The 14778-nt window shown below is 66.4% G+C and overlaps 1 protein-coding gene across 2 annotated transcripts; it reads left to right on the top strand.

The window, feature by feature from the left end:
- Positions 1 to 473: 473 nt before the first annotated feature.
- DUSP8 (dual specificity phosphatase 8) lies at positions 474 to 14495 on the top strand. Of its 2 annotated transcripts, XR_008794952.1 has the most exons (8): positions 474 to 642; positions 5558 to 5889; positions 6752 to 6890; positions 9259 to 9425; positions 9765 to 9924; positions 11384 to 11507; positions 11585 to 13158; positions 13375 to 14495. XR_008794952.1 is itself a non-coding variant. In XM_056131777.1 (7 exons), the coding sequence occupies exons 2-7, from the start codon at positions 5659 to 5661 to the stop codon at positions 12348 to 12350; spliced, it is 1587 nt and encodes a 528-aa protein (XP_055987752.1). In that variant the 5' UTR covers positions 474 to 642; positions 5558 to 5658; the 3' UTR covers positions 12351 to 14495. The 2 variants fall into 2 exon arrangements, 1 of the variants encoding a protein (XP_055987752.1); XM_056131777.1 differs by having other exon boundaries at positions 11585 to 14495.
- The last annotated feature ends 283 nt before the right edge of the window (positions 14496 to 14778 follow it).

The following is a 14778-nucleotide window of genomic DNA, read 5'->3' as shown; positions in this document are numbered from 1 at the left end:
GCGGGGGGCCCTCGGAGCGCACGCCGGAGGCCTTGCCGGAGGCGGGGTCCGCGCGCCGCACGTCGCGCGGCCGCTTTAAGAGCGGGCGCGGGGCGCGGGGCCGGGGCGGAGGGCGGAGGGCGGCTCGCCGGGCCCGGCCCCCGCCCCCCGGGCCGCCGCCTCTAATCTGCACCCGCGGCCCGGCTCCGGCTGACGTCACCCGCCCCGAGCCGCGCGCGCTGATTGGCTGCGGGTGACGTCAGGGCCTTTTTCGCTCCGCATGACCTCATCCCCCGCCGCCCGCCCAGCGCCCGGGCCTGTCACCGCGGCCGAGCGCGGCGGCCCAGCCGGCCCCGCGCCCCCGCCCCGCCGCACGCCCGCGCCGCCCGCGCCCGGCCCGCGCCCCGCCGCCCCGGCCGCGCCCGCCGTGGGATGCGCGCCGCGAGCGCGCGTGTCCGCCCCAGTGCGCGCGCCCCGGCCCGAGCGAGCGCTGCCCGCGGCGGCGGCCACGGCCACGGCCACGCGACCCGCGCGGTCCCCCGCTCCCTGCCCCGGCGGCGCGGGCCCCCCGCGGGCCCATGGGCGGCTCCGGCGAGCGGGCGCCCTGAGCGCGGCGCGGGTCCCCGGTGCGCGCCGGCGGCGGCGGCGGCGAGCGTGAGCAAGGTGAGCGGGGGCGCGGGGACCGGGGGGCGCGGGGACTCGGGCGCCGGCTGGAGGGCGCGGGGCCGGGGAGCGGGGACCGAGGCGCGGGGACGGGGGCGCGGGGACCCAGGCGCCGGGAGCGCGGCGCGGGGAGGCGGAGCTGCGGGGATGCGGGGCGCGAGGATGCGGGGATGCGGGGCGCGGGGCGGCTCTCCCGGGGGGCCCACCCCTTGCGCCCTGCGCCTTCGGGGCGGCTGCGCTCGGCAGGCCCCGGGAAGAGGACGCGGCCCCGAAGCCGGCTGACAGGGACGTCCCGGTACGGACGGACATCGCGGTGCCCGCGTCCCCCGCCGCCCCAGCGCCCGGGAAACCCTGGCCCGGCCCACCCCGCCCGCGGCTTCCCCGGGGGACTCCTTGACGAAGGACCCGCGGCCGCCGAGCCCCGCGCGCCCGCACCCCGCACTCGGCCCTCCGCGGGGCCCGACACCGAGGCGCAGGACCGGGGGCGGCGGGCCACCCCGGGGCCCTCGGGGCGAGACTGCTCTACCATCGCCCCGTGCGGCCGCGCGCCACCTTGGGCCTCTGCGGAACCGAGGCTGCGGCGCCCGCCACGGCTGGGGGAGGGGCTGGCAGTGCCAGGCTGGGCGCCCGCAGCCTCCCTCGCCCGCAGCGCCAGCCCCGCTCCAGGCTGGCCTCCCGGAGGGGAGCGGCCGACAGGGCCCAGGCTCGCCGGTCCTGGCCGCGGCCGCCGCGGGTGGGGGCAGGCGCAGCGCTGGGCCCAGCTGGGGTCTCCATCGGATGGGCAGCCGGGAGGGAGGGCAGGTCTGGGGAGGGGCGGGCCGGGATCAGGGCGCCCCAGTGGGTCCCGGGAGCTGCTGAGGCGGACTGCGGACTCCGGACTCCGGACGGGCCTGACCAGAGCAGAGCCCCGGAGTGGCCCAGCCAGCACCTGTGCCTTCCGCGGTTTCCCCGCCTGTGTCATATGTGGCTCCTGGGGAGGGTGTGTTATGGCCAGAGGGCCTGCGCCTGTGACACCAGGCCGGCTGCACCAGCCTACCTTTGCCTGCTGGGACTGTGGCTACTGAGGCCTGAGCGGGCCTGGGTCTTGTGGGAACTGTGGCCGTGGCCGGGCAGGGCCGGGTCTTGTGGAGACTGTGGCCATGGAGGCCGGGTGGGCCTGGGTCACTTTCCTGGGCCTCCCTGGTGTGGGAGGACAATGAGTGGACCCAGGTCGGTCGTGGGGACAACAGTGGGACAGTGCAAGGCCACAGACCGGTGAGGGGCACAAGCCACCAAACCAGACTTGTGGGGTCCTGAGCTCACCTCTCCAGGACTCTCCCAGCTGCCCCCACACCAGCTCAGCCTGGGACAGTGTGGCCGAGTGTGCTGGGGCCAGCTGGGGCGGTGAGGCTGAGTACTGCAGACCTTGGGGGTGCCCGTCCCGTCAGCTCCATGTGCCACTGCCCCAGGGGCTCCCCTGAACCCCCCCGAGGCCAAGGACACCCCTGGGTGAAACCCCCACCCACTGTCTCCGGTCCTGGCTGACCTGTGTGGGACAGTGAGCTCAGCCTGGCCTGGAGGGCTGCGGGAGGCGCTGCCCAGCGGGTGGTTCATGGCTGTGTGTCCTGCAGGGGGGAGATGTGCATGTGTGTGTTCACACCTGTGCACACTTGTACTCTGTGTATGTGTGTGCCACCTATGCAGTGTGTGTGCAGTGTGTATGTGCATGCAGTGTAGATCTGTGTGCCATGTGCACGTGTGTGAAGTGTTTCTTTGGGTCATGTGCCATCTGTCGTGTATGCTGTGTTGCAGTGTGTATCTGTGTGCTATATGATGTGTATGCATTGTGTACATGTCTGCCATGTATGTACCTGTGTTTGTGTGCAGTGTGTACGTGTGTATGCAGTGTAGGTGTCTGCCATCTGTGTACAGGTGTATGTGTGTAGTGTGTACATGTCTGCTGTGTGTGCGCTGTGTGTACATATACGTACAGTTGTGTCTTCCTTGTGTGTACATATGTGCAGTGTGTACATGTCTGCCACGTGTGTATGTGTATATGTGCAATGTGTAGCTAACTGCCGTGTGTGTGCTGTGTGTACATGTGTGAGCAGTGTGTATGTGTCTGCCTTGTATGTAATGTGTATGTGTTCAATGTGTACATGCCTGCCATGTGTATATGTGTATGTTGCACTGTGTACATGTGTGCCTTTCTTTGTGTGTGCCATATGTATTGCAATATGTGTGCAGCATGTATATGTCTGCACATGTGTGCAGTATGTGTGCATGCGTGTGCCTGCATTTGTACTTATCTGTGTGGTGCACTCATGAGTTTATTGTGTGCCTTGTATACATCTGTGTGCATGTGTCTGCATGTATGTGGTGTGTATGTGCATGTGTCTGCAGGTGTAGACACAGGAGTACACAAGCATGCACATGTGTGCACTAGTGTGGTGCAAACATGTATTCATGCACATGTTTGGTGCATTGTGTGCTTGCACACATGTCTGCATGTGTGTTGTGTGTCCATGTGCATGTCTGTATCCATGTGTCTATGGTATGTGTGGCTACATGTGTCTGGCACATACATAGATGTCTGCATGTGTGTTGTGTGCATGCGTACGTGTGTGGTGTCTGTGTGCATATGTCTGTGTGTGTGGTGTGTGGCTCCGTGCATCTGGTGCATACACGTGGATGCACATGTGTCTGCATGTGTTGCTGTGTGGTAGTAGCACAGCAAGCAGGTGTGCTGGACTGTGCGGTGGTCTACGTGTGGTGGGTCCTGTGGCGCCGAGTCCTGCTTTCTGGGTCCTCATGCTCTGGGCGGGGGCTGCTCTCCCAGAGTCACCGGCCTGTCCTGGGAATGACTGGTGTGCCGGCCGGCCGGCTCTGGACCAGCAGGAAGACCAGGCCTCTGAGGCTGTGCCCGGCGGGGGCGTAGGGGTGGGTGCGTGAAAGCAGGAGTGGGGGGTGTTCTGTGCGCCTCCCCATCAAGGCCTGAGCCCTCAGACCTCCCCCCACGTCTCTGGGGACTTATCTCCCGTGGCACCTTCGTGCCAGCAGCCTGTGTGCCCCAGGCCCTGGGGAAGCCCCTGGGAGAGGGCGTGGTGCGGAGGAATTCTTGCACCCCTGGGGGTCACCTGTGGGGTGGGAGCGAGCTGGGACTGGCTCCTGCCGCACTGCAGCGGTTGCCATGGTGACGCCTGAGGTGCTAACTTGCTAATGAGTCCCCTTGGGCACGAATAACAACACCCAGCCTGGAGGGAGGCCTGGGGAGGGGAGCCCCCTTCCCGCTGCTTCTGCCACTCCAGGTGCCAGACCACCCACCCCAGCAGAGCTAAGGTGCTCTGGTCAGACCCCCAGATTGAGGTGCCAGCACCCCACAGCCCTCACCCCGGCACCACACACCCCTCACCCCAGCGCCCCACACCTCTCAGCCCAGACCCCTCACCCCAGCACCCCACAGCCCTCACCCCAGCACCCCACACCCTCGGCCCAGAACCCCTCAGCCCTTACTCCTCAGCCCAGCGTCCCCAAGTCCCTCGACCACACCCCTCCGCCATCCTCACACACCCCTCTCCCAGCACTCCTGGAGCCCTGCTGAAGTCCCAGCCTCCCGGGCCAGACACAGGCCTGCAGTGGCCCCGCCCTCAGCTTCACTGCCCTCTGCTGGCCTCCATCTGCCCCCCATCTGCGGTCTCCTGCCCCCCAGCACCCTGCTCTGGCTGGCCCACTACCACATGCAAACGCTCCAGCTGTGGGCTCTGTGGGCTGTGTCCACGTCCATGTGGGTAACGTCTATGCTACATGTGCCTGTGTGTATTGTGTGTATACCGCGGTGTGTATGTCTCTGCATGTGGCATGTATGTAATGTGCAGGTGTGGTTGTGTGTGTGTGGTATGGGTATGATGGCTCATTCATGTGGTGTATGCACATATGTGTGCTGAGTGCATGTACGTGTGCACTTCTGCATGTGGGCTGCGTGTGAAGTGTGTAGTATGCGACCGTGGTGTGTAGGGGTTTGACATGTGAGATGTGGTGTGCACATGTGTGATTTAGGGTGTTTCATGTGAGCACATATGTGTGGTGTACCTGTCATGTGTGTTTGATGTGTGATTTTTGTAGTATGTGTGCACATGTGTGATTTAGGGTGTTTCATGTGAGCACATATGTGTGCTGTACCTGTCATGTGTGTCTGATGTGTGATTTTTGTAGTATGTGTGCACATGTGTGATTTAGGGTGTTTCATGTGAGCACATATGTGTGCTGTACCTGTCATGTGTGTCTGATGTGTGATTTTTGTAGTATGTGTGCACATGTGTGATTTAGGGTGTTTCATGTGAGCACATATGTGTGGTGTACCTGTCATGTGTGTCTGACGTGTGATTTTTGTAGTATGTGTGCACATGTGTGATTTAGGGTGTTTCATGTGAGCACATATGTGTGGTGTACCTGTCATGTGTGTTTGATGTGTGATTTTTGTAGCATGTGTGCACATGTGTCTCGTCTGGTGGTGTATGTTTGGCATGTGGTTTGGGTGGTGTGTTCATGTGTGGTGTGTATGACACATGTATCTTTGCTGTGTGGTTGGGTGGTGTGTGCACGTGTGCACGTGCATGCTATATATTTGGGATGTGCACATGTGCAGCTCCCAAGAAGGCAGAGGCAAGGGAGCATTAGGGGAGCATTCTGACCTCCACATCATCTGGGGTCCTGGGCTTGGATGGCGTCTGCAGACTGGGGGGCGGGGGGCGGCATGAGGGAGTGTATCCAGCAGCGGCCCAGCCACCCAGCCCTCCTCCCCGCGGTCCCTTGTGCCTGGCTGTCCCCAAGGCTGGCATGGTGGTGGGGAGATGGCGCGGCTTGCCGCTGAGACCAAGCCAGAGGTGACCCTGCTCCTCTCCAAGGACGGCCCCTCTGAGCTCCTCCTCGCCCTCAGGTGTGGTACCATGGCCTCCCACGCCCAGCTCTAGGCCACAGCCACCAGCCAGCAGCTGCTGCCCACGCAGGGCCACGCCCGCCCCCACCCACTGCCACACCATGGCTGGGGACCGGCTTCCCCGGAAGGTGATGGATGCCAAGAAGCTGGCCAGCCTGCTGCGGGGCGGGCCCGGGGGCCCGCTGGTCATCGACAGCCGCTCCTTCGTGGAGTACAGCAGCTGGCACGTGCTGCGCTCCGTCAACATCTGCTGCTCCAAGCTGGTGAAGCGGCGGCTGCAGCAGGGCACAGTGACCATCGCCGAGCTCGTCCAGCCTGCCGCCCGCACCCAGGTACCGGGCGCTCCTGACCCCACTCCCCGAGAGGCAGCCGCTGCCCCTTCGCCGGGCTCTCTGTATGCGAGTGAAGCCTGGGCTCCTGGCAGCACACACAGACACACAGGTGCACGTACAGCTTGGGGTCTGGAGCACAACATGCGCGCACACACGTGCACACATAACCTGGGTTCCTGGGGCACATGCAGGCACACACACGCACACACACGCACACATGTGCATACACAGCCTGGGCTCCCAGGAGCACACACAAAGACACAAAGACACACACACATACACATGCACACGCACACGCACAGCCTGAGTTCCCCGGGACCACACACGTCCAGGGGGCACACACAAATACCCACCCCACACATGCACGCACAGTCTTGGCTCCCAGGGGTGCACGCGCGCGCAGACACACACACATACACACACACTGCCTGGACTCCCAGGATCGCATGCGGGCCCAGGTGCCCAGCCCAGGACCCCAGGGGCCTGACTGGCTTCTCCGGGTGTGACTGAGGGCAGCTCCCTCAACCTGCAGCTTGTTCCAGCAGCCCCCTCCGATGACTCGGTTGTCCAGTGCCGGGAGGGACCGCTGGGCGGCTGGGCCGCTGGGGGGTGGCCTGCAGGCCGTGGGAAAGGCCCCGCCCCTGCACGGCTGGGACGGAGACCGCGTCCCGGGAGCCCCTCGCCCAGAACTGCCGCCTCCCCGCAGCGCGCCCTCCCATTGGCTGCGCGCGCGGTCAGTCTGCGGCTGGCGGCCTGCAGGGGCCGGGACCGGCGGTGGGTTTCCTGGCCGCCCGCAGCGTGGACACCCCCCGCCCTCCCGCCGCCCGGCCCGCCGCCGCCCTGAGTGCGCCCTGGCCCCCAGGTGGAGGCCGCGGAGGCGCAGGACGTGGTGGTGTACGACCAGAGCACGCGGGACGCCAGCGTCCTGGCCGCGGACAGCTTCCTCTCCATCCTGCTCAGCCAGCTGGACGGCTGCTTCCGCAGCGTGGCCGTGCTCACAGGTGGGTGGCCCCGGCAGCGCGAGCCGGCACGGGGCAGGGAGGGCGCGACACACACACACACGGCTCTCACGACCGGGTGCACTCATGCAGGCTCACAGGGGCACGCATGCAGCTCAGACACGCGCTCACAGACGCACGCGGCTGACTCCAGAGTGTCTTACATGTGCATGCGCAGGCTCACGCCCTGATGCTCACGTGTGTAAGCACAGGCTCATACCATAGTGCTCATGTGTGTATGCACGGGCTCACACCCATAGTGCTCACGTATGTATGTGCACACCCACAGTGCGCTCACGTGTGTAAGCACGGGCTCACACCCATAGTGCTCACGTGTGTACGCACCTGCTCACACCCACAGTGCTCACGTGTGTAAGCACAGGCTCACACCCACAGCGCTCATGTATGCATGTGCAGGCTCACACCCATAGTGCTCACGTGTGTAAGCATGGGCTCACACCCATAGTGCTCATGTGTGTACGCACCTGCTCACACCCACAGTGCTCACGTGTGTATAAACACATGCTCACACCCACAGTGCTCTCACGTGTGTATGCACAGGCTCACTCTTACAGTGCTCATGTATGTATGTGCAGGCTCACACCCATAGTGCTCACGTGTGTAAGCACAGGCTCACTCCCACAGTGCTCTCATATGTGCAAGCACAGGCACACACCCATAGTGCTCACGTGTGTATGCAGTCTCTCACCTACAGTGCCCTCGCGTGTGGATGCACACGCTGACACTGTGATCCCAGCACAGGCAGGGGGTGGCGTCTGGGTACTGGGCTCCTGCTTGGCTCAGCACCGTGGCAGGAGTGGCCGTGTCCGCTTCCTCACTGCCTGGCCTGGGCCCTGGGCAGTTGTTCCTGCTGCGGCACAGACGTGTCTGGGTGTGCCTGCCTTGTGTGCCTGTGGGAGCCCACGTCCTGACTGCTGTCCCCGGTGCCTAGCCCTGCTCCCCGCTGTGGTCTCACTCTGTCCGGGCAGGGCTGGGATGGTGGCCGGAGCTCGTGCACCTGAGGAACCCAGCAGGACCGGCTGGGCTGTGGACCTTCTGTTCTGCTGCTTTTGTGCCGCTTTGGGTTTGGTTTGGGACCACGCCTGATGCCGCGGTGGGGCTCACCGCCTGGCTCTGTGCTCAGGGGACAGTGTGGTGCTGAGGGAGGAACTTGGCTTCCCACTAAGCCACGAGTGAGGGGCACTGAGTGAGCACCTTCTGCCCCTCCGCCCCGCAGCCCTCTGGGGGGGTTCTCAGTGCTGGCAGGAGTCGCATGTGCGGTGGAACTGGAGTGGGAACTGGAGGGCTCTGGGAATGCCCAGTACTGGGAGGCACCCTTCCAGCTCTGGGTGAGGGCAGATCAAGACCAGCGGGGTCTTCCTGAGACTCAGGACCGAAGGGACAGGCGGGGGCTGGGCAGCTGCTGGCACAGTGAGAAGAGCCAGACAGCTGGACCCCACTGTGGGGCAAAGGGAACTGGCCCTTTAATCCCCCCCATGCTGTGGGCACCCCACCTCCGGAGCCAAGGTCACCCAGATGAGGGCTATGTGGGCCCTGCTCAGGGCATGCTGGTGGCTGAGACCACCAGGGCTGAGAGACAGGGCAGCGTGGCTGGCCTGGGACCTCCCCAGCACCCTGCGGTGCCCAGAACACTGCAGGGTAAGACCTAAAAACACCTGTCCCGCAGTGACCTGCTCTCCCAACTGAGGGGGGGGCTGGCCAAAGGGATCTCCCAGCCCTGCTATTGGCCAGGCTGAAAGCTGTGGATTGGTCGGCCACTGGGGGCCGGGATCTGCCTCTGGGGACAGTCAGATGGGGTCTGCTTCTGGGCACAGTGGAGTGGGGGTCTACCTCTGGGGACCCGAGCTCTGCCCCATGACTCCCGGGCTCCTCTGGCCAGTGTCCCAGCTGGTCAACCAGAAGCTTCTGCGTGCTGTGCCTGCCCCTGTGGGTGGAGTTAGGCCTTGGGGCACAGCCTGGGAGGGGACCCTCTTGGGAGCACTGTGTAACACCAGGGGGTGGGAGATAGGCCTGACCCTCACTGGGGATCCCTGTGGCCTGCAGCCCACGCCCAGCTGGGCCTCAACCCTCACCTCACATTTATGAGCATCACAGCAGCGTCCTTGGGGCCAGCCCCTAATTAGCGTGAGGAAGGACGTGGGTGGCAAGGCAGCTGCTGGCGCGGCCCACCCAGTCTCCCAGCTCCGCAGCACCCAACGCCACGAGGGGCTGGGTCAAGGCTGGCAGCTGGGCATCAGGGCTGGGCTGGACTGGGGCTGGGGTCCAGGCTGGGTGTGGCTGAGAGGTGCTGGGTGGGGTGGGGGGTGGGTTTGTGCCATGCCAAGCCTGACCCTGTCCACTTCCACTACAGGGGGCTTTGCCACCTTCTCCTCCTGCTTCCCCGGCCTCTGTGAGGGCAAGCCCGCCGCCTTGCTGCCCATGAGCCTCTCTCAGCCCTGCCTGCCCGTGCCCAGCGTGGGCCTGACCCGCATCCTGCCTCACCTCTACCTGGGCTCCCAGAAGGATGTCCTGAACAAGGTGTGTGTGGGCTGGGGGCTGAGGGCTGGCGGAGGGGAGGCACAGCTGGGCCCCAGGCCCTTGCTGATGCCCCTGGCCCGCAGGCAGGGCCTGGGGGAGTGGCCCAGCTCCTTGCCCCAGGCCACCAGTCCAGAGAGCCCACATACCAAACTGCTGAGGTCACTGGGCTGGCCTGGGTGAAAGAATCCCGGGCTTCAGAAATGGGGCGAGGAAAAGAGGGCGCAGACACCGCCTGCCACGGCCGGATTCCTGGGAGTCCAGGAGCTCGCCGCAGGCAGGGCGGCCGCGTCCAGGGTGGCGGTGACCAGAAACCACTTACACCCCGTCCTCCCACCCCAGGACCTGATGACCCAGAACGGAATAAGCTACGTCCTCAACGCCAGCAACTCCTGCCCCAAGCCCGACTTCATCTGCGAGAGCCGCTTCCTGCGCATCCCCATCAACGACAACTACTGTGAGAAGCTGCTGCCCTGGCTGGACAAGTCCATCGAGTTCATAGGTGAGGAGGCAGGATCCCCTCGGGTGGTGCTGAGGGGATGGGGCGTGGCCAGGCGCCAGTGGATGGGCGGGAGTGGGCGGGGCGATTGAGGGGCCGGTCATTCGTTGGGCGTGGTGGCGTGGGCGGGGCGCGGGTGATAAGGGCAGGGTGGGCGGGGCCATGAGGGCGGGGGCGGGGAGTTGTGGGCGGGGTGCCGACGGTGGGCAGGCCGCTGTGAGCGTGGCGAGGTTTGGGCGATGGGGGCAGGGCGGGCGGGGCCGTGCGGGCGTGGGCGGGGCGATGAAGGCAGGGCGGGGCGATGTGGGCGGGGTGCCGACGGTGGGCGGGCCGTTGTGAGCGTGGCGAGGTTTGGGCGATGGGGGCAGGGAGGGCGGGGCCGTGCGGGCGTGGGCGGGGCGATGAAGGCAGGGCGGGGCGATGTGGGCGGGGCGATGAGGGCGATGTGGGCGGGGACGAGGAGTTGTGGGCGGGGTGCCGACGGTGGGCGGGCCGCTGTGAGCGTGGCGAGGTTCGGGCGATGGGGGCAGGGCGGGCGGGGCCGTGCGGGCGTGGGCGGGGCGATGAAGGCAGGGCGGGGCGATGTGGGCGGGGCGATGTGGGCGGGGCGATGAGGGCTATGTGGGCGGGGACGAGGAGTTGTGGGCGGGGACGAGGAGTTGTGGGCGGGGTGCCGACGGTGGGCGGGCCGCTGGCTGTGAGCTAGGCGAGGTTCGGGCGATGGGGGCAGGGCGGGCGGGGCCGTGCGAGCGTGGGCGGGGCGACGAAGGCAGGGCGGGGCGATGAGGGCTATGTGGGCGGGGACGAGGAGTTGTGGGCGGGGTGCCGACGGTGGGCGGGCCGCTGTGAGCGTGGCGAGGTTCGGGCGATGGGGGCAGGGCGGGCGGGGCCGTGCGGGCGTGGGCGGGTGATGAAGGCAGGGCGGGGCGATGTGGGCGGGGCGATGAGGGCTATGTGGGCGGGGACGAGGAGTTGTGGGCGGGGTGCCGGCGGTGGGCGGGCCGCTGGCTGTGAGCTAGGCGAGGTTCGGGCGATGGGGGCAGGCGGGCGGGCGGGGCCGTGTGGGTGTGGGCGAGGCGATGAGGGCAGGGCCGGCAGGTGTGGGCGGGGCTGATGACGTGGGCGTGGTCATGCGGGCGGGGCGGGCGGGGCGGGGTGCCGGCGGTGGGCGGGCCGCTGGCTGCGAGCGAGGCGAGGCGCGGGCGGTGGGCGGGGGTGGGCGTGCGGGCGGGGCACGCGCGTGCCGGGCGCTCGGTGGAGAGGCCAGACAGACCCGGTGCGGGAGGGGGGAGGGCCAGGTGCCGAGCGGCCAGATCGGGGAGCAGCGCCAGGCGCCGGCGAGCCGCGGAGGGCGAGGACCGGGGCTGGGACGGACGGGGCGGGAGCCGCGGGCCCGCCGGGAAGGAGGGACCCCACCCGGGGGGGCGAGGGCGGGCTTGTGCAACGGCCGCCCTGCCCCCAGATAAAGCCAAGCTGTCCAGCTGCCAAGTCATCGTCCACTGTCTGGCCGGCATCTCCCGCTCCGCCACCATCGCCATCGCCTACATCATGAAGACCATGGGCATGTCTTCGGACGACGCCTACAGGTAGCCCCGGCTCCCCGGGCGCGGCGGGGCGGGCGGGGGCGGGGAGCCCGGGCCCACGCAGCCGTGCCCCCGCGCAGGTTCGTGAAGGACCGGCGCCCGTCCATCTCCCCGAACTTCAACTTCCTGGGCCAGCTGCTGGAGTACGAGCGCAGCCTGCAGCTGCTGGCGGCGCTGCAGGGCGAGGCGGCGCCCCGGCCGGGCAGCCCCGAGCCGCCGCCCCCCGGCCCCGCGGCCCCGCCGCCGGCACCTACCTCAGAGGGCGGCGCGGCGGGGGGCGCCGAGCCCCCGGGCCCCGCCGCCAGCCTGCAGCAGGGCCTGCGCGGCCTGCACCTCTCCTCCGACCGCCTCCAGGACGCCAACCGCCTCAAGCGCTCCTTCTCGCTGGACATCAAGTCGGCCTACGCGCCGAGCCGGCGGCCCGACCCCGGCGAGCCCCCGAAGCTCTGCAAGCTGGACAGCCCGTCGGGGGGCGCGCTGGGCCTGCCCTCGCCGGGCGCCGACGGCCCCGACGCCGCGGACGCGCGCCCGCGGCCCCGCCGGCGGCCCCGGCCCCCCGCCGGCTCCCCGGCGCGCTCGCCCGCGCGCTCGCCCGCGCGCTCCCCCGCGCGCTCCCCGGCCGGCGCGGCGCGCCAGACTCCGCGGCGCGCGCTGCCCGGCCCGCCCGGCTCGCCGCCGCCCGACGCGCGCTGCCGCTGCGGGCCCGACGCGCACTTCAAGCGGCGCAGCTGCCAGATGGAGTTCGAGGGCGGCCTGGCCGAGGGCCGCGCGCGCGGCGAGGAGCTGGCCGCGCTGGGCAAGCAGGCCAGCTTCTCGGGCAGCGTGGAGGTCATCGAGGTGTCCTGACGGCCCCGCGGGGCGCAGGGGCGGGGCGGGTGACGGCGGTTTTTATCGAGAAGCCAATATTTCGATTTTTTATTTATTTAAGCTGTCCTTCTGCAGTGACTGGCAGCCCCGGAGCTGTTTTTACTGTCTGGTATTTATTTAAAAACTGAAACACAGTTTCTAAGCAATACGGGCCGCCTGCAGTCTCGAGCCGGGGTCCGGGCCTGGGGTCCCCTTCTCCGCCCCCTCCCGCAGGACACTCTGACTGCCCAGCTTTCGTGCACTTTTTACATAAGAAAAAGGAAAAAAAGAAAAAAAATCCTTTGCCACAAACTGAGCCGCAGACTCTCCGCCCGCCCTCCCCCGCCCCGCCCTGCCCCTCTCTCCCCCTCTTCCCCTCCCTCCACCCCCCTCCCTCTTTCTCTGCTCCTCTCCCTTCTCCTCTGCCCCCAGCCTGGGGGGGGTCTCAGTTGGGTGCGAGCCGCAGGGCTGCACCCCAGGCCCAGGCACCAGGCCCCGGGGCAGTGGGGTCTCCTGCCTGGCCGGTTTCCAGGGATCTAGTAGAGAGCACAGGACAAAGGTGATGGGGGAAGTGTCTCCCAGTGAGGCGGGACCCCCGCTGGAGCTGGAGAGCCCTCCCTCCTGCCTGAACCCCAAGTCTAGTTTCAGGGTCACTAACTTCCCTGTGTAGATGAAGGGGGACCACCTGGGGGACCCAGAGTCCAGGTGTGTCCCCACAGGTGGGGGTGACCTGGGACTCAGGTGTATCCTGCTGGTGGGAGTGATCTGGGATCCAGGTGTGCCCTCGCAGATGCGGGTGACCCTGCAGGTGGGGGTGACCCAGAGCCCAGGTGTGTCCCCGCAAGTGGGGGTGGCCCTGCAGGTGGGGGTGACCCAGAGCCCAGGTGTGTCCCCGCAAGTGGGGGTGGCCCTGCAGGTGGGGGTGACCTAGAGCCCAGATATGTCCCCGCAAGTGGGGGTGGCCCTGCAGGTGGGGGTGATCTGGGATCCAGGTGTGTCCCGGTCAGTGGGGACGTCCCTGCAGGTGGGAATGATCCGGGACTCAGGTGTGGGTAACCTGAGTCTAGGAGGGTCCCATAGTTGGGGTCACCCAGGGCCCAGGTGTGGCCCCTCAGGTCGGGGTGTACCTACCAGGGAAGGGTGGTTACCTAGGACCCAGGTGTGTCCCAGAGGTAGGAGTGATCCTGCAGGTGAGGCCTCCCCCAGCACTGTTGAGGGTGGGGCAGATAGACCTCTGCTGGGCAGCTGGGTGGGAGGTACCCCATTTTGGCCCAGTCCCAGGGGACCCCTCTGGGGCCTCTGCACTCAAAGGTTTCCTCCCCCACATCTTCAGGGTTTTGCTCTGGTCCCTACCCAGCTGATTTTCTGGCCCTGGTGAGTGGGGGGAGGGGGAGCCACAGCCCCCCAGCCCTCTTGGTCGTGGGGCCCTCTGGGCTCCGGGGGCACCTGGCGAAAAGACAGGATGGCCCACGTTGGGGGTACAGGACTGGGTCCTGGGGAGCGTCCCTGCTGACCCCTTTGTTTTCTTCACTATACCCCTCCGTCCTGGTCCTGTCCACCCTGTTCCCAGAAGATAAGCTATCATCGTTGTATTTGCAATCTCTGGATTAGCAGTTTAAGTATTTATTATTGTTTAATTATTATTATTATTGTCGTTGTTGTTGATTATGTAAATTCGCCTTCTGTCTATCGCATTGGATTTCCGAGGTGACCCGAGTGGAGGACGCCCTGGTCCCTCGGCCGCGTCCCTGTGCTGTCCCGGAGACAGACACTGAAGGCAGGTCCCGAGCGCGTCCTTCCTTCCTGTTAACCCCTTCTCCAGAGCTGTCAGACTTAGGTGGTCCCCGGCTCCCCCAGGGAGAGCCGGGCTGGGCGGGGCTGTGCACTCCCTGGCCCCGCCCCCGTCCTGGGCTGGAGCCCCGTCCCCCAGGGACCTGCCCCTCTGTTATTTGCTGGAAAGTCCAGCGGAGGAGGGGGCAGCCCCACCCCTGACGGCTCCCGGTCTCTCTGGACTGGGCTGTCCCCCCTCACCCTGCCTCAGGACCCCTTCCCCAGTGCATCCACACCACCACCCCTGCTCCATGCCGCCCCTTCTTTTGTATTTGGAAACAATGTGTTGTAATAAATCCTGAGATGGGTGTTTTCTCCCTGCCTCTCTGCTGCCTTCTTCATGGTGGTGGGGGGAGGGGGCCTGGATCACGGCCCTGCAGCCCTGCAGTGTTGGGAGGGCAGTCCCCGTGTCCAGGGCCTTTCCTCGTCAGTGGTGAGGTTTTATTTGATTTTGCTTTATTTTGTTTGGGGCCACAGCCTCAGTGCTCAGGGAACCCAACGCAAAGACACATCCAGTCCACTGGTGAGACTTTGAATAAGGTAACAGAGAGACAGGCGCAGGGCCCCCCAGGCAGTGCTCAGGAGACCTGGAGTCTCC

This window comes from Sorex fumeus, unplaced genomic scaffold (genome assembly GCF_029834395.1).
Source record: "Sorex fumeus unplaced genomic scaffold, SorFum_2.1 ptg000093l, whole genome shotgun sequence".
Classification (NCBI taxonomy): domain Eukaryota; kingdom Metazoa; phylum Chordata; class Mammalia; order Eulipotyphla; family Soricidae; genus Sorex; species Sorex fumeus.
This window is presented reverse-complemented; position numbering and strand designations above follow the sequence as displayed.